The sequence below is a fragment of the Brachypodium distachyon genome, chromosome 1, assembly GCF_000005505.3.
Source record: "Brachypodium distachyon strain Bd21 chromosome 1, Brachypodium_distachyon_v3.0, whole genome shotgun sequence".
In the NCBI taxonomy this organism is placed as follows: Eukaryota; Viridiplantae; Streptophyta; class Magnoliopsida; order Poales; family Poaceae; genus Brachypodium; species Brachypodium distachyon.
The window spans coordinates 27868332-27895213 of record NC_016131.3 but is presented as its reverse complement, the minus strand read 5'-3'; the positions used below and the strand labels follow the sequence as shown (position 1 = coordinate 27895213).

The window sequence follows — 26882 nt, the reverse complement described above, 5'->3', positions numbered from 1 at the left end:
TGAAATTTTTACAAGGTTTTTCCCCATAAAACAGGTGAGCTTATCTCATCCTTTTGTTTAGGATGTACGTATTATATATGACTGAATATTTTTTATTTTCATTGAATGAAGATTTTCGACCCCCCAAAAATAAAAAACGGAGGGAGTACCTTTGTGCCGTGTATATGGACTAGAGCCATCGGGACGTTTCCGGAGACTGCGTGGTGGGGGCGATGGACGCACAACGACCGCATTTTCGGTTGCCGACTCGCCGTTCGCATCTGGTAGGCACGACTCGTCGGGTTCGGCTCTTGCGTGAGCCGTGACGTAACAGACCCGTTCTCTTCCCCCGTCTGGCCATCCATAAATCCCCCCTCCATCGGCTTCCCTTTCCTCAATCCAGCACCCTGATTCCGATCGAAAAGTCCCCGCAAGAGCAAGCGACCGATCTCGTGAATCTCCGTCAAGGTATGCAGCCTCGCTTCCTCCTCGCTACCGTTTCAATTCTGGAGTAGGTCGTAGAGGATACCATGTTGATTTGACAGAGGGAGTAGATTAGATACTTGTAGATCGAAGTGCGGATGTTCCATGGTAGATGATACCATGTTGATTTCGATTAGATCGGATTAAATCTTTGTAGATCGAAGTGCGCATGTTCCATGAATTGCCTGTTACCAGTAGATTCAAGTTTTTCTGTGTTATAGAGGTGGGATCTACTCGTTGAGATGATTAGCTCCTAGAGGACACCATGCCGTTTTGGAAAATAGATCAGAACCGTGTAGATCGATGTGAGCATGTGTTCCTGTAGATCCAAGTTCTTTCGCATGTTACTAGTTGTGATCTATTGTTTGTGTAATACGCTCTCGATCTATCCGTGTAGATTTCACTCGATTACTGTTACTGTGGCTTGATCGTTCATAGTTGTTCGTTAGGTTTGATCGAACAGTGTCTGAACCTAATTGGATATGTATTCTTGATCTATCAACGTGTAGGTTTCAGTCATGTATTTATGTACTCCCTCCGTCCCAAATTAACTGACGTGGATTTTGTATAAGAATCTATACAAATCCATGTCAGTTAATTCGGGATGGAGTACCATATTCAATAATTTGTTTATTGCTGTCCACTTATGTACCATATGTTTGTTGTTCCTCATGTGGATTCTACTAATTATCATTGATTGGTGATCTTCTATTTTGCTAGTTTCCTAGCTCAATCTGGTTATTCATGTAGATGTGTTGTTGAAATCGGAGACCATGCTTGTTATTAGATAGTTTATTGCTTATCAGTTTCATGTTCTGGTTGATGCAACACATATTCATGTTCGCTATCTGGTTGCTGCTTGATATTCTCTGATTTACATTCATTATAAGAATATATTCTGCTCTGGTTGTTGCTTCTCATGACTTTACCTACTCGGTAGGTGACTTACCTTTTGGTTTACAATTGTCAACTATGCAGATGCAGATCTTTGTGAAGACCCTCACCGGCAAGACCATCACCCTTGAGGTCGAGTCTTCTGATACGATCGACAATGTCAAGGCAAAGATCCAGGACAAGGAGGGCATCCCCCCGGACCAGCAGCGTCTCATCTTCGCCGGGAAGCAGCTGGAGGATGGCCGCACCCTGGCAGATTACAACATCCAGAAGGAGTCCACCCTCCATCTGGTGCTCAGGCTCAGGGGTGGCATGCAAATCTTTGTGAAGACCCTTACTGGCAAGACCATCACACTCGAGGTCGAGTCGTCTGACACGATCGACAATGTGAAGGCAAAGATCCAGGACAAGGAGGGCATCCCCCCAGACCAGCAGCGCCTCATCTTTGCTGGCAAGCAACTGGAAGACGGTCGCACCCTGGCAGATTACAATATCCAGAAGGAGTCCACCTTGCACCTTGTGCTTCGCCTCCGTGGTGGCATGCAAATCTTTGTCAAGACCTTGACAGGCAAGACCATTACTCTGGAGGTCGAGTCGTCTGACACAATCGATAATGTGAAGGCGAAGATCCAGGACAAGGAGGGAATTCCACCGGACCAGCAGCGCCTAATCTTTGCTGGCAAACAGCTTGAGGATGGCCGCACCCTGGCAGATTACAACATCCAGAAAGAATCCACTCTGCACCTGGTGCTTCGCCTCCGTGGTGGCATGCAGATCTTTGTCAAGACCTTGACAGGGAAGACAATCACACTGGAGGTCGAGTCGTCTGACACAATCGATAATGTGAAGGCGAAGATCCAGGACAAGGAGGGCATTCCACCGGACCAGCAGCGCCTTATCTTCGCCGGCAAGCAGCTTGAGGATGGCCGCACCCTTGCTGATTACAATATCCAGAAGGAATCCACCCTGCACCTGGTGCTTCGCCTCCGTGGTGGCATGCAGATCTTTGTCAAGACTTTGACCGGGAAGACCATTACACTGGAGGTTGAATCTTCAGACACCATCGACAACGTGAAGGCGAAGATCCAGGACAAGGAGGGCATCCCCCCAGACCAGCAGCGCCTGATCTTTGCTGGTAAGCAGCTTGAGGATGGACGCACTCTGGCGGATTATAACATCCAGAAGGAGTCTACCCTACACCTGGTGCTCCGCCTCCGTGGTGGCCAGTAAGTTTGTCAAAAACTGGCCTACAGTCTGCTGCCCCTGTTGGTCTGCCCCTTGGAAGTAGTCGTGTCTATGGTTATGTGAGAAGTCGTTGTGTTCTTTCTAATCCCGTACTGTTTGTGTGAACATCTGCTGCTGTCGTATTGCATCGTGAAGAATCCTGTTATGAATAAGTGAACATGAACCTTGTTCTGTGATTACGGCTTCGTGGTTATGCGAACGTTCTTACAAACGCAATTGCACCTGATGTAAAATCGTTTTTGCTAGCTGTATGGAACAAGTGCTCATGATGTTCATGCAAGATGCAATTCCAGCTTTTGTTGGTTTGTCATCTTTGTACTGTGCTTACCGCACATAAAGATTGCATCTTGCTTATTGCTTTGTTGCTTTGGTGCTCGTCCGCTTCTCCTTGCACCTTATCAAACCTTTGTTTAGATTCTCTTCTTATAGCACTTGGTAACTCTCAGCTTTACAACGCCAGTACTGTTTCTGAAATTTCATGACTGATAAAGCTGATAGATGGAGTACTAATATATGACATCTTTCCATAAATGTTCGGGTGCAGAGATATGGAGGCCCCAGGATCCTATTTACAGGATGAACCTACCTGGGCCGCTGTACGCATGACATCCGCGAGCAAGTCTGAGGTTCTCAATGTACACATGAAATTGATTTTTGCTGCGTTTGGCTTGGCTGATCGTTGCATTTGTTCTGATTCATCAGAGTTAAATAACGGATATATCAGCAAATATCCGCAGCATCCACACCGACCACACGTCCGGTTAACAGAGTCCCCCTGCCTTGCTTTAATTATTACGGAGTACTCCGCTATTAATCCTTAGATATGTTTCGAAGGAACTCAAACCTTCCTCCATCTGCAAATCTCAGTGCTTCAAAACTGGAATTAGATAATTGAAACCTTCATTCGGTTGCAATTCACAACTGCAAATTGAACAGCACTGTCAATTTCAATTTCGGGTTCACGATTCCACCGATAGGTTGACATGATCCATGATCCACCCATTGTACAACTTGACATTAGAGGCCGGAAAGCAGGGTTATAGACACGAATAATGGGGTTATCTAAGTCCATCTTCTAAAAGAACAGCAACAATTGGTCAATCACGGAGTTTAAATTGCGTTAAGCCTTGGCTGAGTGTTAAAATCAAAACAAGAAATTTGTTTATTTCCATTGGAGACCCGGTGTGCGTGTAGCAAGATCCCGAATAAGAAAACAGAAACCGAGGAAACCACAAGAGTGAAGACTAGTAGAGTCTCGTCTTTTGTCATTCTTTGCTCCTTTTTCACTCAATGATTCTTTCTAATTTCCAGACCAAAAATTATGTATGTCTATTCTATGATATTTCTATATATATAGAATATGATATCTAATATGACACCCGATTTGTCAAAGGGGTTGGATTGGTGACTTACCCATTCAGTGACTTTGGCACTGGACGTTCCAAAAACGGGTACTATCGGCTCGGGTGAATTAGAGAATAGACAGAGGTCCGTTGGCATTTCAGCCTTTCTTCTCCTTTCAGGGCCTATCCGAAAGAGAATCCAGTACCTCTTGGTCCTGAATATCAGAATAGGACGAACGAACTGGCCTCCGCGGATATCTTTGCTTCGGAACAAAACCCTGCAATCAAATGGATTGTCCCAAGGGCGCCATATTCTAGGAGCCCAAGTTATGCTATTGAAAATTCGTTCCTCTAGCAGTTCCGGTTTGACCATTCCGTTCCCCTTTTCAAACTCCACTTCTTTTCATATAGCAATCCCTGATCAAAGAGAGAACAATATCCATTTCAAAACATTTCTAACGGATTCCTTGGTTCGGACCGACGAAGTAATGGCACTCGATTATTATCAACCTGACTGCAATCTTTTTCTGTCGGTAAGGATTGCACCAGAGCACCTTCTACTTCTAATAGGCCATGAACTATAGATAGAGAAGAATCATTCTGAGCGAGTCCATAAGAAGCGATCCACTTTTTTTCATCGGTTCCAGGGGAAGACCAAAGATCTTGCGCGGCAGGTCCGCCATAAAAACGCAAAAGAGAAAGAAGTCTCGTTAATCTCTTCATGCTCGTTCCAAGTTCGAAGTACCTTTTGGCCAAAGAAAAACCCGCTTCCTGACACGATCGCCTCTTTATATAGATAGATTGATTCTATGGGGTTATTACTTATAAGTCTATTTTGTACAAGAGCCCCTCCTATCTGATAGAAAAAGGTCCCATGATCCCGAGCCGATCTTACCTTGGCTCGCAAACCACAAGTTTGTCTATGAAGAGTTAATCTAATTGTATTTTTTTCTATAATGGATTTCTTATGTGGAATACTAATGGATAGGGCCTCGTTGCTAAGTGCTACAAGATCTAGTGCACTGGAACTCGTGGTTATGCACCCGAATCTTTTAGTATGGAACATTGTCTTTTCTAAGTAAAAACCCCTAGTATATGAAAGAATGAAAAGGTGCTTTCGTTCTTGTGGAATAAGAAGCCCTCGTACCTTAATGAAAGGAAAATCGTAATTTTTCGTTAGGTATTTGACCAAATAGGATCGTCCAGTTCTTATAGAACCTATCACTAAAATACCCGATAGGGCTAAGCGGAACGAAAAGGGTTTTCCATGAGATGGTAAATGAAAACGATTAGCCCCACACGAGGTTTGGGAATAAGTGATTGTCTGATAATGAGCAAGGAATATACGTCTTTCTGCTAAAGAGGATCTATTAAACTCATAATTCATTAGATCCTTGTTATCAATGCCAACTAGGTATCATAAGTAAATGGATCCCGGTTGTTCAATCCTTTGATAACCAAGGTCATTCTTTGCTAAAGAGAAATGATCACTATGAGTCAGACTCAATAGAATTGGATCCATTCCAAATAGAGAGAATTAGGATTCTTGATCCCTCTCAATCTCTCTTTCAATTCGAGGATCCAGAGAGGTGTTTTCATAGTCATCTCCGAATATTTGCCATCTCCGAATATTTTCGATTTCATTTTTCTATGATATGTCTTTCTATATGAAAATTGGTTATTTACGATGTAGGATGATCCCTGTTAAGCATCCATGGCTGAATGGTTAAAGCGCCCAACTCATAATTGGTAAATTTGCGGGTTCAATTCCTGCTGGATGCACGCGAACGGGAACGTTCCATAAGTCTATTGGAACTGGCTCTCTATCCATGGAATCTCATCCATCATCCATACATAACGAATTGGTATGGTATATTCATACCATAACATAAGAACAATAAGAACTCGAATTCTTATCTATACTGGAACTCAGAGCATAGGAGGGAAAGTCGATTTATGGATGGAATCAAATACGCAGTATTTACAGAAAAAAGTCTTCGTTTATTGGGAAAGAATCAATATACTTTTAATGTCGAATCAGGATTCACTAAGACAGAAATAAAGCATTGGGTCGAACTCTTCTTTGGTGTTAAGGTAGTAGCTGTGAATAGCCATCAACTACCCGGAAAGGGTAGAAGAATAGGACCTATTCTGGGACATACAATGCATTACAGACGTATGATCATTACCCTTCAACCGGGTTATTCTATTCCACTTCTAGATAGAGAAAAAAACTAAAGGAGAATACTTAATAATACGGCGAAACATTTATACAAAACACCTATCTCGAGTACACGCAAGGGAACCGTAGACAGGCAAGTGAAATCCAATCCACGAAATAATTTGATCCATGGACGGCACCGTTGTGGTAAAGGTCGTAATTCCAGAGGAATCATTACCGCAAGGCGTAGAGGGGGAGGTCATAAACGCCTATATCGTAAAATCGATTTTCGACGGAATCAAAAAGACATATCTGGTAGAATCGTAACCATAGAATACGACCCTAATCGAAATGCATACATTTGTCTCATACACTATGGGGATGGTGAGAAGAGATATATTTTACATCCCAGAGGGGCTATAATTGGAGATACTATTGTTTCTGGTACAAAAGTTCCTATATCAATGGGAAATGCCCTACCTTTGAGTGCGGTTTGAACTATTGATTTACGTAATTGGAAGTAACCAATTAGGTTTACGACGAAACCTAGAAATCGATCACTGATCCAATTTGACTACCTCTACGGGATAGACCTTAACAGAAAACTGTTGAGTAACGGCAGCAAGCGATTGAGTTCAGTAGTTCCTCATAGAAAATTATTGACTCTAGAGATATGGTAATATGGAGAAGACAAAATTGTTTGAAGCACACACAGAACCGGAAGCGCCCCTTGTTTGCCCGGCCGGGGCATTAATTTAGTCAAGTCAACGAGACAAGCTAGAGCGACAAACAAAATCTAAAGAAGGAATTTAAATTCCGGGGATTAACCAGAGCGAAGCAGAAGCCAATAAAAAGAGTGATGACGACACTCTCCGGCTGACCGGCCACGATCTGTCATTGGCCTGATGGCCCGGTGCCCGGGGAGTTCGCCCTTCCGCGTGCTTCCACATCAGCGCCCCCCTTGTTCCGAGCTTATTTAAGCGAAGGTGCAACGACAAAGCTAAGGAGAACCAGCGATGGCTTACGACGCTCGGCAGGTGATCGGTGCGGGCGTTGATCGCCTGCAGCGGCTGTTCCTCGACGCTGGCCGCGTCTCCGTGCTGGGCGGCGGGGTCGTCGTCACCTACTCATTCGGCAACCCGGCCGCGGACGCCGCGCATGTGTTCCTCGGCTTCGCTCTCCTTCTCCTGGGCGTCCTCCTCCTTACGCTCTCGCCCGCGGCGTACCAGTTCCCGTGGGTCGCTCGTGTCGGAGCCGTCGTCACAAAAGCCATCCTCGGCTACCTCTTCGCGCTGGAGGACTAGCTAAGCTTTTGCGGACCGTGCGCATTGTCAGTGATGGTCATCAACAATAAGGATAGCTCTAGCTGCGCTACCATATATCCTCTGTGCGTTACTGTAATACTGTGCCGTTTCATTCTGTGACTTCCCGTCCCGTTCTGTATCCACCGTGTGATGTACTTTATCCACTGTTAGATGCGCTTGTGTGTGTGTCTCTCTCTATATATTTAAAGGAGATGCGCTTGTATATATGGAAAGTGCTGCCGCACGTACCTTGTGAGCAGGAGAGATTGTTCATGCTCTCTCTTAGCTGATTAATTGCACAGAACAAGTTTTTCATTTTTGTTTTCTAGAGAGGATAGGCAGGCTTTTATGATGACGACCCATATTTTTCTTACTATTCCTTAATTTGCAGTTGCGTCAGTCCATCGTACGTCGTCCGCTTTGCCTTCGGATTCTGCGCTCGCTAACAAAAAAAGCCCGATGGCCCGCACGAAACCAACCTGTCTTCCAGCCAAAAAAGACGCATCCTCCCTATCTCCAATGACGCCCCCGTTCCTGATCTCTCTGCCCCTGATCCCTCCAATCTCCCGATCCAGCCCGCCGGCCGCCGCCACCATCTTGACCGTGGATCTGCCAGGCCCTGCGCCTGAGCTCCATCCAGGCCGTCTCCTCCGATGCGCTCGACGGGAACAAGGCAGCGCCCGCCGCCGCCGCGCACCCGGTGAGAAATCCTATCTTCTAAACTCCTGAAAATGCGATGATCTCATCAGGACTGAAATGCCCTTGCCGCCGCCTGGCTTCCTCCCCCACGTCCGTCTCCGCACCGCCTGCCTTGACGCTACCCCCACCTGGCCTCCTCCCCTTTCCCCCCATCTCGGCCTCTCTGTACAACCGGTGGTGCCACCGTACGCACCTTCGCCATCCCTTTCGTGGTTGCAGGAGGCTGTCGGTGAGTGAGAGCCAGGTCCGTGGGAGGCCGCCGGAGATAACAATCGTGGGATCGCCGGTGGAACGGCGCCCGGTTCGGTTCGCCGAGACCACCACAACCTCAGCTGCCGTCGAGTACAACACGACGAACGTAAGGTGGGGTTGTTCGTCTGTAATCACGGCGACGAGGAGCCCTTTGACGGTTGCTCAGAGACTTCGCCCACACCTTCTCCACTGTACTGACTCGAATGATGGTACAATATTTCTGCTCGCCGCGTGTTTGATGAAATGTGTACTAGAGATACACACATATATGGTGAACGACTGAGTGTAATCGGTTATGTGGCATTTTATTTCAGTTTGACAAGGAGCATGACAATTTGGTCGATGAGCTTCTACAAGGTGAGTACACAGCCAGATCAAAAGAAATTGGAGAGGAGCAAAAGGTTGTGTGTGGACTGGAGTCAGATTTTGGGAGTATGAAATAAACTCCCAAATCTTTCTCCTTTGAAACCTGCGAACCTTTTTTTTTGGTACATCTTCTTGATGCTGCACTTGCTCTCCAACATGGAAAGAAATATTAACACCAATAAGAAATGATATGATTATCAGATGCTTGTAGTTTCAATATTGGATATGTGTTATGACTATCATATGCTTGTAATTTCAATACTATTCCAGAGATTGCTTTGTCGTTGGTAATACTTGATAAAATTATGCACCAAGTTGATGGTTTGTCTTAAAAAAATGAAAGTGTATTTTGACTAATCAATTTCAGGGCCTATCTACGCAAGCTACTACAGAGTTTTCTGCTCTAGATGCAGGCACCAACTTCAATCGAAGATGATTCAGTAAATGTTTAATTGCAACTTGATTGCCTATTGAGTACAAAACTACTCAGCTTTTGGCAACTATAAGATTCTCTAATCGATGTCTTGCAATCCATGAGTAATTGATTATCGTCTTATTGCTTTTAGTTTCAGATGGAGGGCCTGGAGGTATCATTTCTACTGCCTATCATGCGTACCAGGCCTCCTTTCCAGCTTGGACCATAGTGACTGAAATTATTCCTGTCCTGGAATATGTTTTGTTGTATGCATATAACACGTGTTCCTTTCAGGATGTATTAGAAAACCAGGGCTATACCTGAGAAATTTTTGTTTTGTTATTTTCATTTGGTGATCGTTTAAAACACAGGGAGTAGCCCCCAGAATTTTACTTGTAAGTTTTTGTTCCCGAGATTGTGCTTGTGATGTGTATTTGTATCTTTTAGGATTTTACTGATATCTTGATAGATGTGATCAATTTATCTTGTGCATTATGTGTGGTACATGAATTTTCACATGCATTGTGTGTGGTAATCAGCATATATGGAAAGCAGGTGCAAGGCAATATTTGTTGCAACAAGTCATAAGCCACAACAATGTGGTCGTAGTGAACTATAATGCTTTTTTTAATCTGTGTTTCTATGCTGGACTTTGTTGTTCGGTTGACTTAATTGTGTTGTTCCATTGCAACACACGGGCACTCTGCTAGTTTATTGTCTTGTCTCTGTTTCTCTCCACTCTCCAGGGAGCAACCGGGACCAGTTTCTTTATGGGTTATGTTTTTTCTATGGGCTTACAACAACCGTTCTTTCGGCCCACCTCTAGCAAACCGTAGAAGTGTTGCAAACTCTTCGTCTTCTTTTTTGTTGTAAGAGAGGAATTTTATTCATTAATAACATAGTACATGTCGAAGCCTGTATAAAACAGAGCTTTGGGAATTACAAAGGTGTCTAAAAGGACAGCCCATAGTCCTGTGAAGATCATTGGTACAAGAGATGATAGGGCTGTTGTTATCCCTTTTCTTAGCATCCTTAGCTAATTGATGGGCTAAAGTATTGTTGTCTCTTGGAGTGAAAATCATCCTGGTATTCAGCCTAGAATGAATATCAATGATCTGTGAAAGATAAGCTCTTATTGACCAGTGACCAGGGTGGTTGTTCACATCCTACAGCTGACAGGCAAGAGCCAGAGTTTGATTATCTGTGATCTGCTTTGCCTCCTGTTGATTGAAGTGAGAAATAATTTCTGCAGCAAGGAGACCACCTAGAGCTTCAGCCTGCAAAGCTGAAAAGACTGGAGAAGAAGTAGCTTGAATCTGGGCAATCCATCTGTTGTTTGGGTCCAGCGATTCGATGAAGACACCAAGACCTGCAATTGAAACATCATTGCCATTACTAGGCAACTTCCAAGCTGCATCCGAGTAGACGTTAAAGCCCTGTAAATGAGAAATTTGTGAAGTAGAAATGGGGTGGAGTAAAAGTGAGGAAGATCTTGTTTCTTGTTCAAATATGTAGTAGACTCCAGCTCCAACTCTGCAAGCAAGCTTTTTGCATTTGAAGCAATCTGTAAAGGAGAGGTGACCTTCCTGTTAAAGAGGTCAGAGTTCCTGGACATCCAAATGCACCAAAGGAAGGTGAAAATGTTTTGAATGGAAGCATTTGGATGACCTGAATGGGAAATAGCAGCAAGAATATTGATGATAGAGTTGTGTTGCATAGCATAGACTTCAGTTCTAATGAACCAAGGGGAAGCAAACCAAGCAGCCTTCACAAAAGGGCAAAGAAACAAAATATGAACTTCATCCTCAATCGCTCCACACCTGATGCAGTTTTTTTGAGATGTGTTTAGAAATTTTACCTGCTCTTTTACCTGTGGGAAGTGCTTTTTGAAGGAGATGCCAAGCAAATGTCTTTATTCTAGGAAGGCGAGTTTTGCTTTTCCAGATTTCCATCATGGCAGAAGACACATGTTGAGAATCAATGGTAGGGGAAGTAAAGGAGAAGACTTTGAGCACATAATTTATATGCCTCTTTAGTAGTGCAAATCCCAGAAGCATTGTGTTTCCAACAAAGGATATCTTCTCCATCTCCTGGTAAAATGGAAGTTCTAAGGATTTCATCCGCCGCCGGTTGATCGAAGAGCTGCAACACCAAGTTAGCATTCCAGATTTTGCAATTATCAAGCCAAAGATCTTTAACTATAGCCGGGTAAGTAAAAGGCCTATTTTGGATTCTAAGGTAATCATGAACATTTTTCCAGTAAGGGAACCAGGGAGACTCCAAAAGGAGCTATTACCATCTCTGATTTGGTAGAAACAGGAGTCATTAAGCAAGTGTCTAATTTTGGAAATGGAGGCCCAGAAAGCCGATTTGGGAGTGTTACAATTGGGCTTCCAGAAAGAGGAAGTAGGAAAATATTTGGCTTTGAGGATTAGCGAGAGATGGCTATTGGGCTAATTAGCAATCCTCCAGGCTGAAGAGACTAAAAGACTTTTATTCATGGCCTGGATGCTTCTTATTCCAAACCCACCCATCTTTTTGGGTTTGCAAATATCATCCCAAGCTTTAAGACAAAGGGGTCTGGTTGAATCTCTATCCCTGACTCCAGTCCACCAGAAATTTCTAATGGTAGCAGTGAGCTTTGCTAAGAATTTTCTGGAAAAAAGAAAGTTAAACATATAGTAAACAGGAAAGGAGGAAAGAACCGAATTGATGAGTGTGAGTCTACCAGCATGGGAGAGATGATTGACCTTGAAACCATTAAGTTTGGAGTTGAATTTATCAATGAGGAAGTTCTAAGCAACAGATCTGTTTTTAGTAGGAAGTATTAAAGGATGTCCTAAGTGAAGCATGGAGTTGTCCAGATCCTGAACTGGGAAAGTATTTCTAATTTGAGCAGCAAGATTGTGGTCAACTTTATTACTAATGAGAATAGCATATTTGTTCCACTTGGGGGTCTGGCCCGAGTCATGACAAAAGTCATTAATAATTTGTCGAATATTAGTCGCTTCCTGACAGGTTGCCTGACCACAGATCAGAAGATCATATGCATACATTAAAGAATGAATAGGAGGGCAATGTGGGCCAGGAGAGATACCATTGAGCTGTCTACTCTGCAACGCTTCCTGTAAGCAGATAGATAATTCGTTAGCAGCAAGGACAAAGAGGTACGGCGATAGAGGACATCCTTGTCTTATTCCGCGGCTGCCAGAGAATCTCCCAAAAGGTTGGCATTAATGATAACGGAGAAGATAGGTGACGAGATACAAGCCATGATGAGATTAATGAAATTACCATGCAGCCCTTTACGTAGAAGGGCTCTCCGGATGAAGTGCCATTCAAGACGATCAAAGGCTTTGGCTAAATCGATTTTGAGCATGAAAGCTTTATGGTTCTAGGAAGAAAGATTGAAAGAATGGGCTATTTCTTGAGCTATGATTAGATTATTAGTGATAGGTTCGTCTTGGAGAGCCTGCCGCGGGCGTAACACTGTAACAGTAACCTAAACCTAGTCGTCTGGTTTTTTTTTTCGAGAGAGTAACCTGTAATTTTATTCAAACTCAAAAATCATTACAGGTACAATGCTTTGGATAATAGACATTAGAAACTACAAGGTAACTCTTATAATCAAGAATTACAATGAAATCTCTAAAAGCCATCTTCTCCGTGGTATCATTCTTTGCACCATGAAAAGCTGCCGAGGCTTCAACATGAAGACTGCAATTAGACCGGAATAGCAACCTTGCCACTCGTATCCCTGCACGATCTTTACTACCTTCAAAGGTTTCGAAAAGCCCATTGAGTCGCTCATCCAAAAAGATGAGAAGCCGTAAACGTTGAACGTACTTGAGCCGGGGATGATCTCCTAAAAGTACAGGTCGTCGAACTGCAAGATCTTCACCAGAACACCATAGGAGGATCCCAGAGATACAAAAGATAAAACCAACAAAATCACCATGACACGCTAAGAAAAACTCAACAGATACGTATAAACGGATCTGCGAGTACACAAACCCAAAATCCGCAAGATCGAGTACACTGAATCTACGATGACTAAAACTCTCTGACTCCGCGGTAACGCCCTTTGAGACAACACCACAGCAGAGGAAGAACCAGAATATCTTTATTCGCGATGGCATTGCAACCTCCGTCGTTACGTTGCCGATCAGAACCAAACAATTGTTATAAGCAAATACTTCTGAACACTCTTATGAGAAATAGAGGTTCCCTCGCCTCGCAGCGCCAAGATGGCGGCTGGAGGTGAGGGAAATCCTGGACCTTTGACGACGACAGCTAGGGCAGTGCACTCCTTGAAAAACGCGCGCTCTGTCTCTCTCTATCGATATATCGATGAAAACTCAAAATTTAGTCGTCTGGTTGTGCAGTCTTGAAGACGAAAACCAAACCTCGAGAGGCCCACAAGAAACACATGGATTGTAAGTAGGCCTTGGGCCTTGCCCATGTCGAACGAGAGACCCCGCCGGGAAGCTTCCGGAGTCTGTTGGTGGGGACCGACTCCCCAACCGCCTCCCGTTCCCAATCTGAACGCGGTCCCGTTTCCCATCTATAAATTCCCCACCCCCGTCGACTTCCTTTTCCCCAATCCACACATTGCCCCTTTCTCGCCTTTCTCGCGATCGAAAACAATCTTCCGCAGGCGATCGATCTTAGCACTCGCGAACTTCCGGCAAGGTACGGGTCCTCTCGATCCATCCTCCTCTCAGCTGTCTGCTCGGGTTATGCGATTGATCTGGATACGTGATTGCGATTTTCGATTAGGTGGTCATGAGCTCGTCTAGACATCTGATCGGTTTTGAATAGATCCGTGTTTATATATGTACGTAGGTGCTAGGATCTGTTTAGATATTGACGTATTGGTAGATTCAAGTCTTTTTCTTGTTATTGTTGTGGCCGATTCGTCGTCTGTGCTTTCGCTCTGTAGATTTCGCTGAAGTACTGTTATTGTACCATGGACTCCCGATTGGAGTACTGTTATTGTACCATGGACTCCCGATTTCATATAATGAAACCACGCTACAAAGGTTCAGGAGTTCAAACAGAAAATAAAGAGGTCCCAGATGTCAAGCAGTAATAAACGGAAGTACAGAACTTAATCGACTGCACAGCAACCACATGCTGGCACTCATTATTTGTTTATTGCTGTTGCCCCTCATCTGACATATCTGGTTCCCCCAGTCCCCCTGTTGTAATTTTATACCGCTGTACGGAGTACTTGATACGGATCAGGTATCTGCTGTACTTGGTGCCGACCAGACCCAGACATGTTAACACAATCTGCTAAACATTGCGTTTGCTGATGTGGTTCCTAATTAATCTGAAGTGGAAATAAATCATGATGTTTAGATCATGGCCTTTCAGTTCCTTGTTGATTGATGTGTAGGCCTGTTGTTGCTTTCTGTTTGTGATTGGTTAATGGTTAATCAACTGAATGTTACTGAAGATATCTACTTCCATGATTTGATTGATTGTAACTTGGGCCCTTACCCTGCTTTGCTTGCAATTTCCAACCATGCAGATGCAGATCTTTGTGAAGACTCTCACCGGCAAGACCATTACCCTCTAGGTCGAGTCTTCCGACACGATCGACAATGTCAAGTCAAAGATCCAGGACAAGGAGGGCCTCCCCCCGGACCAGCAGCGCCTCATCTTCGCTGGCAAGCAGCTGGAGGATGGGCGCACTCTCGCGGATTACAACATCCAGAAATAGTCCACCCTCCACCTTGTTCTTCGCCTACGTGGTGGCATGCAGATCTTCGTCAAGACCTTGACTGGCAAGACCATTACCCTAGAGGTTAAATCTTCTGACACAATCGACAATGTGAAGGCGAAGATCCAGGATAAGGAGGGCACACCCCCGGACCAGCAGCAGCTCATCTTTGCTGGTAAGCAGCTTGAGGATGGCCGCACTCTTGCGGATTATAACATCCAGAAGGAATCCACACTGCACCTGGTCCTCCGTCTCCGTGGTGGCCAGTAAGTTGCTGCAGAACTGTGCCTGGTGCCCTCCCCGTTGAAGTAGCTGTCTCTGGTTATGTGAAATCGTTGCGTGTGTTCTAATCCCGTACTGTCTATGTGAACATCTGCTGCTGCTGTATAGCAGTTTGATTTCTGTTATGAATAAGTGAACGTGAACCATCTTATTGTACTGTTCTTTATGGCGTTTGTGGGTATGGTTACTCTCTTACTTCGTTGTTTTCTGTGATAATAGCTGTCTTTTGTTGAATGACTCGGTTGCTCTTTTATAATAGCTGTGCTGTGTTATTACGATGGCTGTGATTATGGTTACTCGATACTCTGTTTTTCAACAATCCCTCATGTTACAACAGCCGAAGTCCAATATCTAGTGTGTACTCGCTACTCAATAGGGAAAGTGCATGGTCTGCACTGTTAGTATAAAATGAATTTAGATAGACAAAGAAGCGTAAGCATATGGGTATTCTCAATACGGAAAGTGACCACTTCATACTAAATTATGTACTCTTTGAGCACGTACGAGATCATCAGAGCTGTCCAAAGTTCATTTTCTGAATGCCACTTTGGATGAAGAAAGACTAATATGGCAGCTCACACAAGAAGGCTCTTTGTTCTGTATTTTGTGTTGATCAGAATTGGCATGTTACATCAGAATGTAGCACTGTAGTGGAACTCTCAGCATTGAATCTGAGAATGACAGAGTAAACTGATCTATATTAGTATATTAGAGTTCACGCCTGCACCCACTTGTGTGCTACTCAACACTTTGTAGTATATCTTTGTGATGGTCTCAACTTCTGAATTGTATCTCAAATCAGAATATAACACCGAAGCCCAGGGCGTGAAACTCTCAGCATCGAATCTGTTTTTTTTGAGAACTATGATTGTTTGGGACTATGATAACTGACAGAGTTAACTCTCAGCATCGAATCTGTTAGTTTTTTTTTCTCGAATACACCTAAACAGGTGTATCATATATTGAAGAAAAATACCGCGATGCGGTTAGATGCCCGAAGGCAAAAGAGAAAAAGGACTACTCAAATACATTCCACTCGAAGCCACGGTACTAACACTAGGAAAAGAAAAATTGGCTCTATGAAACAACCCCGCTCGCCTCCATGCCACGCCTTCAGAGCGAATCCAATGTTGTACCCGGGCAACAGTAGGGGTTGCATCAAATCTGTTAGTTACAGAGACATATATAGTAGAATGACAGAGTTAATTGATCTAAACAATTCACACCTGCACTGGACATTCACTGCAATTGTAATCTTGAACATTAGCAGCTCAGTTGAAGAATCGCCATAGGACGACAGGACAATGAACATACATGAAATGATTGAGCCGATGATTTTCTTGCAGCAGCGAAGATCGAATTCAACGAACTTCCATCAGAATCGTTTAAAAACGTACGATGAATAAATGAAACCTATCTCCCAGCAAGGACATTCTATGCATGAAGTGTAACAGATTAAAGGGTGAGTTTCTATGCATGAAGGGTTATTAGAATGAAAAATGACGGCAGTTCTCCAGGCAATGACGATATGTGTCCTAGTAAAAAAGAGATGTGGGCTACATGTATATCTGCTAGATCCGTGGGCGTTGCTGCAGAGCCCGCCGATCTAAGGTCTCCCGTTCCCGTCTCTTTGCGTCCTGATCTCGTTTGTGTTCATGGTCCCAAACAATGATGAGCAGAGAACACCCCCCGGTGGACAAGGCGGAGCAGTACAAAACGAAGCCCAAATCATGCCAACGGGTACGGAAAACGGAGACCATTGGCACCACAGCGCTCAACATGATTATAGTGAGCACCAACATCTGCACGCACCCAGATTAAATTGACCACACACATATGCAGTATATAGTTATGAATCTTATACTACTCCGTACTAATTAATTAAGGCACGTACGTACCCATGCGTTCTCTTGACAACAAGCCGTAGATCTGAGCTCTGGTTCTACTTGTCGTTCGTTTTCCTTCCTGTCAAAGTGTTTGAGAAGGAGGAGGAACATCGCCGTGCAGTAGGAGAAGACGATGGCGCCAATGAGCGCGAGGTGCCAACCGTACGGTCCAAAAAATGGGGATATAAAGTACGGCGAACGTCAACATGCTCCCGCTGGCCCCACAGTACTAAGGAAACGAGAGAAATTCAGGGAGTAATATATCAGCAAAGAGAAACAGAAATTAATCAAAGAGAGAAACATATACTCCATTATCCGATCCTAAATTCTTAAACCGCGACAAGAATTTAGGATCGGAGAGAGTATATCAGAAATTTAGAGAGGAATCAGCAGCTGATATCGATTTGTTTACGTATATACCCGAAACCTTTTGTAGGTCCCGTCGGTCTCGAGGAGCGACGTCAGATCAGGCGGTGGCGGCGACGGGCAATGGCGCACCGGCAGCACTGCGCAGAGGCCGCTCATCGATCGTCCGTAAGTCCAGATCGTGTTCCCTTTTGTTGATCCAAGAAAAATAGCTGTAGATCAGTTTCGGCGTTGATATAAAGTAAACAGAAGCTAGCTAGGTCGTTGCAGATATTAGTGAGATGCAACTGATCTTGTTAGTTATAGTTCGGTCGGCGGGTTAAAAGGATCGGTAGTTCGCTTGTTTACAGTGGCGGATCTGTAGATCGGTTTCGGTGTTGATATAAAGGTCCTTTTCAAATAAATATTTAACACGAAAAAGATATCTCACTAGGGAAATGCATTTTGGCCTGTACAACTAATGGACCATACAAGCATAAAATCCATTCTCCATTAGACTATTATAAAAGTTTTTAAGTTTACAATTGGGAAATTCAAGTAATTCCCTCCGGAAAATCTCCTTGGCGTTCGTTCGCCACCTCCAACACACGCGGACGAACGAGGCAAGGAGAGCCTCTAAGAGACATCCTCCTCCTCCTCCTCCTCCGACGCCCCCCTCCACCATCCCACACCGGCTCCTTCCTCCTCCACGACGCCCCCGCGCCACGCTCTCCCCCCCCCCCCCACACACACACACCCCTCGCGCCCCGCCGGCCTACCCTGCCCCCCCCCCTCGCCCTCCTCGTTGCTGCCATAACGGCTCCGCCCCGCTCCCCCAACCCCCCTCCCCGGCTAGATCCGGCCTAGATGCCGCCTCCATCGTCCGGATCTGGCCGCACCACCGCCCGGACCGAAGCCCCCCCCCCCTCCCCACCTCCGAGGGAAGTTATTCTTTTGTTTTTCTCGAAAATGAAAGGTAAAAGTTCAGAAAATAAAATTTTCAAAATAAAAAGCTCAAGAAAAAAATAATAAGAGTTAGGAAACAAAAAAAAAATCCAAATATGGGAAAAATAATAATTCTGACAGCCTATTTTTGGGCACCTGATGTTACAATGTGTATAGACCCTGTTTGTTTGGGCTTCTGCTTCAGCTTTTACTGCTTTTAGCATTCTAAAAAACACTTCTCCCTCTGCAGTAAAAGCAGAAGTCCAAATAAACAGGTCCATAATTTGTCACATGATGTTTTAACTTGTAGCCGTGCACACCGCTGCTCTCCTGTGGGACCCGTATTGAGATTCGAAAAACCTCTTTTATCCCCTCAGTCTCCTATATTTGTTCTACTTCTGCTCGACTCCCTCGACCCCTTTCTCTTTCTCCTTTCCTTCTGTCCCCCAATCTGCTAGTGACAGAGTGAGTATTTTTTTTCTAGGATGACAGAGTTGTTACTTGATCTAAAACAATACACACCTGGACTGGACATTCACTTGAATCGTAATCTTGAACATTAGCGGCTCAGTTGAAGAATCACCATAGGAAGACAGGACAATGAACAGACATGAAATGCTTGAGCCGATGATTTTCTTGCAGCAGCGAAGATCGGGTTCGACGGACTTGCATAAAAATCGTTTTAAAACGTACGATGAACAACTGAAACCTAGCTCCCAGCAAGTATTTTACTCCCATATACACTGAGTTCCTGAAGTGTGACAAAGTAAAGTCCGGGTGAGAGTTCCTGGAGATAAACATGCAGACGGTCTTAATAGAATGAGAAATGACAGCAGTACTCCGGTCAGGCAATGATGATATATCCTACGTTCCTACTGAAAAAGGAGCTGTGGGCTCTACATATATATGCTAGATCTGTTCCAGAGCCCGCCGATCTAAAGTCTCCTGTTCCCGTTTCTTTGCGTCCTGTCGTTGTTTGTGTTCATCGTCCCAACCAATGATAAGCAGAGAACACGCCCCGGTGGAAAAGACGGAGAAGAACACAACGAAGCCCAAATCATGCCAACTGATACGGAAAACGGAGACAGTCGACACCAAAGCGCTTAACATGATACCAGTGACCACCAACATCTGCATGCAACGTCCAGATTAAAAATTAGAGAGTTCTATTTTCAAAACAAAATAGAGAGTTCATATGTAACTGATCACACACACATGCATATATACTTGATGAAGGCACGTACCCAAGTGCTCTCTTGACTACAACCCGGTGGTGATCTGAGCTGTGGCTCTACTAGTGAATCTCGTTCCTTTCTGTCGCAGTGTTTGAGAACGAGGAGGACCATGGCCGTGCAGTAGGAGAAGATGATGGCGGCGATGAGCATGAGGTGCCAATCGTAATAGGCCCAACAAGAGGAGATAACGATGATGGCGCACATCAACATGCACAAGCTGGCCCCAAAGTACTACTAACGCAACCATGAATGCACCAGAGAAAAATTAAGTGAGAAACATATCAGCAAATTAATTAAGAGAACCAGGAATCAAGAGAGTACTTAATTAACAGCTGAGATCGATTTTTCCGTCGATCCCATGTATGTACGTGTATATATATGTACCCGAAACTTTTTGTAGCTCTCGTCGATCTCGGAGAGAGACGCATCCGGCGGCCCTCCGTTGACGGTGATATGCCGTTGTTGCTCACGACGACTATCGGCGGCGGCGGCGGCGGCGACGGGCAATGGCGCACCGGCAGCACCGCGCAGCGGCCGCCCATCGTAGGTGATGGATGGATCGCCTGCGCAGGCCGAGCGAACAATAGCTAGAAGCTGGACCGTGTTTCTTTTTTGTTCATCTAAGCTATATAGAAAAACAGCTAGATAGCGGTTTCGAGCGGTTTTGATAAGTTCACGCAAGGTAGATAGGTTGTTGTACGAGAGATACCAGGGAGAGATGCACCTGAGATCTTGTTGTTAGTTCGGTCGGCGGCAGGGTTATACAAAGATCTCGATCGGTAGTTCATTAAATTGTTGAGATCATACTTGTTTATATATACGTGCGCCGGTGCGTGAGCCCGGACGTGCTATTCTTCTGTGCCCGTGTCGTGCGCAAGGAGAAAGACAACCACGAGGTGTGCCGGCTGCACGTGGTCGGGCAGTAGATGGGCCAGACAAGGATGTGATGTGAATATTCAGATATATGGCCCAGATATTCGGTATTTTTGTTCCGCCGGGGCCAAATCGGTACCTAAAAGTACGGATTCGATTTATTGAATACGCGACTTTTTGAGTTTGAATTTACGGAATCTCTACTAGAGATGGTCTTATGTTGGGTGTTCTATTTTACATCATTTGCTACGGCAGTAAATTTTCTGAAGTCCCAAAATCTAGATTTTAGTGTCCTAAAACATTTTATGCATGCCCTATTAATTATATGTACATCGTCTGTTAGACATGATTTTACCGACGCAAGACTTCTTTGAAAGCCTGGCAAAGTCATACACATGTATACTAACCTGGTCCGTGCAGACAAGAACAAACCTAGAAAGGCCCACAACCAACCGATGGACGGTAAGTAGTAAAGATGTGTTTGGTTGCTGCGCTGGGATGTTTGGGGCGGTCCCGCACACGTACAAACATGTTTGATCGGTGGTTCGGCCTCGGCCTGAGCGGAGCAGCCTACGTGGGAAATCAGCCCAAAATACTTGATCTGGCTAGCTCGCCGAAATAGGCAGAATCACGCGGCCCGCTGGGCCATTCACTCGGGCCGGCTCTCTCCTAACCCCCACCCGGATACAAATACCTCTCTACTCTCCTCTCTCCCCAAACCCTAGCCATATTTTCCAACTCGCGTTGTTCTCTCCTCCCGAACAAAATTCACGGCGCCGCTCTCTCTTCCCGACCCCGAAACCTAGCCGCCCGCTCCTTCCACTCCCGCTCTCTCTTCTCGCTCTGTCGAAGACCACTGGCGGGGGCGGCGCAAGGTGACCTCACGACGTGGGGTAAGCTCCTCATCCCCATTCCTGATATGTTTCTTGTTCCGTTTATGTTCTTGATCTGTTTTCTTGGCCTTTCTTGATCTGCTTTTTGGTCCGTTCTTGATCTGCTATGCAGGAGAAGGGGCGAATCTGCTTATTTCTTGGATTTCTACGGCATCGTCTACTATCTCTTTAGTTCTTGGACTTCTTGCAAGGTAACCATTTCGACCCGGTTATATTTTTCCTCCTTTTCTCTTTCTTGAGTTCTTGGTTGTAGATGCTATACGTTCGGTTCTACAGGTTTTTAGAAAATTCGGTTCCTCCAAAATACCAACCGATCGGTTCTTCCCAAAACTGCTAACTGAAAATTCGGTTGGGTTTTCGGTTTTGACCGAACAAAACCGAAATATGTCGTATACGAAGAAAAGGAACAGCGTCACTGTGTTCTTCCACCAAAGGTAGCCGCGGCCGCCTGCCTTCATCGCCAAGTAAGTGGAGAAGGGGGGAGGGATGACGATTGCTGGAGTCTGGGTAGCGACGCCACCCGCGGCTACTTGGCTGTATACGGTGTGCCGGTCCCAGAGTCTGTAAATGGGGAGAGGAAGAAGGGAATGGGGAGAGAGGGAGGAGAAACGAACAAGAGAGGAAAGAGGCCGAGAGGGAGGGCAGTGGGTCGGCGATTTAGGGTTGGATGTCATGCTCAGGCGTTGGAATCGGGAGCAGCGGAGTCGGGCGATTGGATCGGGCATCAGGGAGACGGGGACGGGGTAGAAGACTAAATGGGCTGGGCTAGATTATGATGGGCTGGACTACAAAAGGGACGTCCATCCAGCAGGTGGTCTAGTCAAGGCGATCTTCAGTTGAGGTGTGTCTCTTCCATGATCTGCCTTATCTGTTACGCCAACCCCATTAGTACTAATTGATTCCTGATTCACCGCATCTGTATTTAATCCTTACAATTAATGGATTCTGGATTTGTCGTCAGGACAGCATGTTACCACTGGATAGTACTCCCTCCGTTCTTAAATACTTGTCGTTGTTTTAGTGTAAGTTGCGACAATTATTTAGAAACGGAGGAAGTAGTTGAGAGACACGTTACCACAAGCCTGTTGTCATTGTCGATAGTTAATCCAAACTGGAGATAACTCATGCAAATTTAGATTATGCATGTCAGTTCTTTGCGTGGTTAATTGGCAAGATTGACTATTCATATTAAGAATATTTAGATATTTAGAGCGTTTCTTTCCAATCTGGATCGTCGGATTAAAATCCAATGGCCTAGAATTCGTTTTCTATCTCTTCTCTCCCTGCTAGCAACAGGGAAACTGTCTTCCACCCCTGACCTGCGCAGCCTAAGTTTGATGCTCTCTGCCACCGCGAGCTAGGTGCGCATCTGCCTGCCCCCCGTGTAGTTGCATTGAATTAATCCTGCTTCACACGTGTTTGAACCTTGTACGATTCCCCATGCCCACACTCAGCGGCGGAGCCAGGATTCAATCAAACACCAGAACACTTGTATTATACGTTGTGATTAGTCTAAACCCCAGGCCAAATTAGCCTTTCATACTAAAATACAAGGCAAAAGTAATCCCAAGCCCCAGGCCATGGCCCTTGTTGCCTGGGGCCAGGCTCCGCCTCTGCCCACACTGTTGTACATCTACACTGGCTTACCCTGCTACCACATTCAAATCCGAAAGACACGTGCCCCCCTTGAACCCTAACCCCCGTGCCATGCATGTGTCCAAATTTCGTTGCCACCAACTCCGAGGAGAAACCGTTGGAGATCTGCCACCTAATCGTCGCCATCTCTAGCATTGCAACATCATCATGGTCACACACCAACCTATCGCCTCAATGACCTCTCTTGATGTCGTTGACCTTACTCCGTCGCCGCCCTTTTGCCACTCGTCGATGATTTTCGTTGCCTCCGTTCAAATTGTGTGATCCCCTCTTCCTTTGTTGCCCCTCGTTGCCAATCACTAATCACGGGAGCCCTTTTTTGGTGAGCATGCCGCCACCTAGCTATCCACCTCTCTATGAGGTGTTTTTTGGTTTGTCCACGTGGTAGTCAACGCCACATCACCTAAGTCAACTGTCAATCCTTTTAAACAATCATTTAATCTTGACGTTGGATCTAGATCCAACGGCCCTCATCAGCCATAGCATTCTTCAATAAATCATGCCACGACAGATCTCTTCAACAATTTTCTTAACGATTTTCCACTTTTCAATGCCCATAAGTTTTAATTCGTAGCCTCTTTAGGTTGATTCTTTTCCCGTTGAAAAGCTTAGATCTACACCATAGACCAATTAGTACATCTTTTTGAAATCATTTGTAATAGTTCACGTCCAATTAAAAAATTGAATCACGTTTAACCGAATTTTCAACCATTTCACCTCCGTTTGAACATGAACTTCTTTCTAGCCCTTAGATCCAAACTTAGGGTTGGTATTAGAGTATTTGTACCATGTTTTGGTACCGCGTTAACTTTGTTTGGGCGTCTGCATTTCTTTTATTTGAATTTGTCGTCATTTATTTATTATTGTTATTTCGTTCTTTACAATTGATTGTTTGGAGTGCGGCCATAGGGACTGTCATGAAGCGGAGTAAGGTTATACCAGCCCATGTAGAGACATATATCTTGCATTATGCTATGTTGATTTTTTTAGGCTATTATGCTATGTTGATTTACAAGTTGTAGAATGCATGTGTGGGACTTATGTTATACTGAAATAGTTTTAACATGTGTTTGCACCTGAGTAGCCATGTCTATTGTTAGAATATCTATACTATAGGTCTTGTTCTCTTTTGTTACAATGGTATTTATATCATGCTTAATTCGAACATGCTTGCAATGTATAATGTTGTGAGTAACAACCACAATGAAAAATATCATGAGCTCAGGTTTATATTTATTTAGCATTTTTATATTCTCTTTTGTCCAACTTTGATCAAATATATTACTAATATCAAGTTTCTTTCGAAATTATAGATGATCGCTTACACCAAGTTTTACCAGACCGGACGAGGGGATTCCCCTTTCGAGTTGAACTTGTTTGATGTCATCAGCTTTCTAGGCCTACCTACACCGGAGTTCCTCGGAGGCAGGATTCTAGCCGACCAACCTGGACCTGACTATTGGATAATCAATGGAAAGATACGTGGACGTCAGGTTCCTCCCACTACTGAAGATATCACCTTCACCGTCACCGCCTACACCTGGGAGCAAGGACTTGAACGTGCAATGCATGAGGCATTGACACGTCTGTGTGGAATCCATGCCGACGCTCTGAGTCACACCTTCTATCGCCATTTAGGGAAGAGGACTCGTGACGGCCTTCCCATCCGATCCCCTCGGCTGTCCGGGTTTGACCAAGGAATTGAGGATCTGGAGCACGAAATCTACGACCTGCAGACCCAATTGGACACACAGGTGGCTGCCGCGATCGAGCTCCACCACAAGGTCATTGGCCTCAAAGCTGAGAATGCATGGCTTAAAAAACGAGTGGTTGAGCGTCTGGAGGCCATTGTTAACGCTCAGGGGGAAATCAAGGAGGCCGAGGAGACCAGAGACAGACTAAGACTAGAAGGGCATTCAGGTGGAAAGTGACGTCTTTGACGAAGAAAGCCATCTCCATGAGGAGGGACAAGACTACAAGGCCATGGACGAAGATCTTGAAAAGGTGATCTTCGTTGACAGTGATGAGGATTAGAGAGCACGTCGCAATCAGTTTTAATTAATGTAACTCATTAGTTTCTGAACAATCAAGTGTTTCTGGTTTGGCCGAATTAGGAGGTGATTGAGTAGTTGTAGTTTTGAATAAAGTTTATACCTTGAACTTTATTTGGATCATTTCATGATAGCATAAGGGTAGAATAAATCTCACGGACCTGACTTTTCGACTCTTTTCTATTAACTGAAAATGAACAGATAGGCTCGGAAAATTTCTAGAAAATCAAAATAACCATTACGTGCTTTGGAAAAAATAATTTTTCCCAAAATAAATTCTACAAATATATTTTATTCAAATTAGCCCCAACCAAATCCTTAAATAATGTATAAGGTCAATAAATTTTCAAAAAAAAACTTTAACACAAAATAAATGTATGTGGACTATCAAGTAACTGTTGGAAATTTTTGCCAATTCAAATGATGCTAAAAAAATTATATGCACGAGTTATGATTCTTATATTAAGATACAAACTGGAAAAAAATTTGGATGTTACGCTGTGTAATATTTGTCACCGTATGCTTTAACTTGGAGCCGTGCGCACCGCTGCTCTCCTGTCACAGGGAGGTCGAGGGAGAGAAAAGGAGGTCGAGGGAGTCGGGCAGAAGTAGAAACAAATAGAGGAGTCCTGTGCGACGATGTTGAGATTCGAAAAACCTCCTCTATCCTCTCAATCTCTTTTATTTGTTTCTACTTCTGCCCGACTCCCTCGACCTCCCTTTCTCTTTCTCCTGTTCTTCTCTCCCTCAATATCCTCTCTCCCTTCCATGTTCTAATGCTCTACCACTGCCGTCGCCAGTCCTCTCTTCCGCTAGCACCACTGCTGCCAGCAACAGTCGGCACAACCTCAACGACCTACAAGCACAACGAGCTCTCTAGCGATGGCTTGGCTGAGTGTTGGGGGGCGGAGGATGCGGCGGAACTCTCCCTCTCTTTGACACACTGGAGCACCATTGAGTCTGTTGGCGCCACTGGCTTTGTGGAGGACGACGATGCCACGCGGATGCCGGCACCTTGGCAGAGGCTAATTAACCTGCTGCCGGGATGACAAAACACTAGTAGTTGTACTGTAAGTCTGGTGGTGTTGGTTGATATCTTTACCTATGCTCTTGAAGCACTCGGCGAGTGCACATGAACATGATGGCTAGATACAGCAGCAGCTCTACATAGCATTACAGATCTTTGACAAGGATAATTGTGGGTAGGTTTAGATATATCATAGATCAGATCATATATTTTTCAATCGCACCAGTTGATAATCATATACTATTGTGGCGGTGATGTGGTACAAATTTCAAGATTTTTGGAAATTCTTCCACCGTCCAACCCTTGTCCTATACTCTATACTGCGGTGGTCGGTCGTACTAAAACCACTTCCTATATATATTTGAACTGTGTGCAATTCATATATGTAACTGCGAACCATCTACTGTTTCGGTTACGATTCCTTGAGATAAAGTATAGATAGTTACGCATTATAAAATGTGCAAGTTCATGCATAGAACTTAAAGTTGTGCGTAGATAGGACCTGAATTATCCAAACTGAGAATCCATTTTTCAAAGATGTGCAAGATTATGATTAATTTTTTAAAACTTAATTAAGTTGTGCATAGATAGGATCAGAAATCCAAACCGAGAATCAACTTATTTGTACTCAAAGAAATGAAGATATTTTTGCGCACATAGATAGGACCGAGAATCCTCACATAGAGTGAACAGACAATGCAGCTCAAACAAGCAGATGTGTAGTTGTAGCATGAACGATGGGATCTTTCGCAAAGCTAATGCCTGGCGAAGGCATACACAGGTACACTGAACCTGGTCTGTGCAGACGAGATCGAACCCG

General features: G+C 44.6%; 1 protein-coding gene across 1 annotated transcript in view; it reads left to right on the top strand.

The window, feature by feature from the left end:
- The first annotated feature begins 204 nt into the window (after positions 1-204).
- Positions 205-26882, top strand: part of LOC104581271 (polyubiquitin 3) — a 43210-nt gene continuing 16532 nt past the window's right edge. The window contains 4 exon segments of the mRNA XM_024456881.1: positions 205-447; positions 1441-2056; positions 2132-2586; positions 14678-15139. Of these exon segments, the coding sequence (XP_024312649.1) occupies positions 1441-2056; positions 2132-2586; positions 14678-15139 (1533 nt within the window). The 5' untranslated portion in view covers positions 205-447.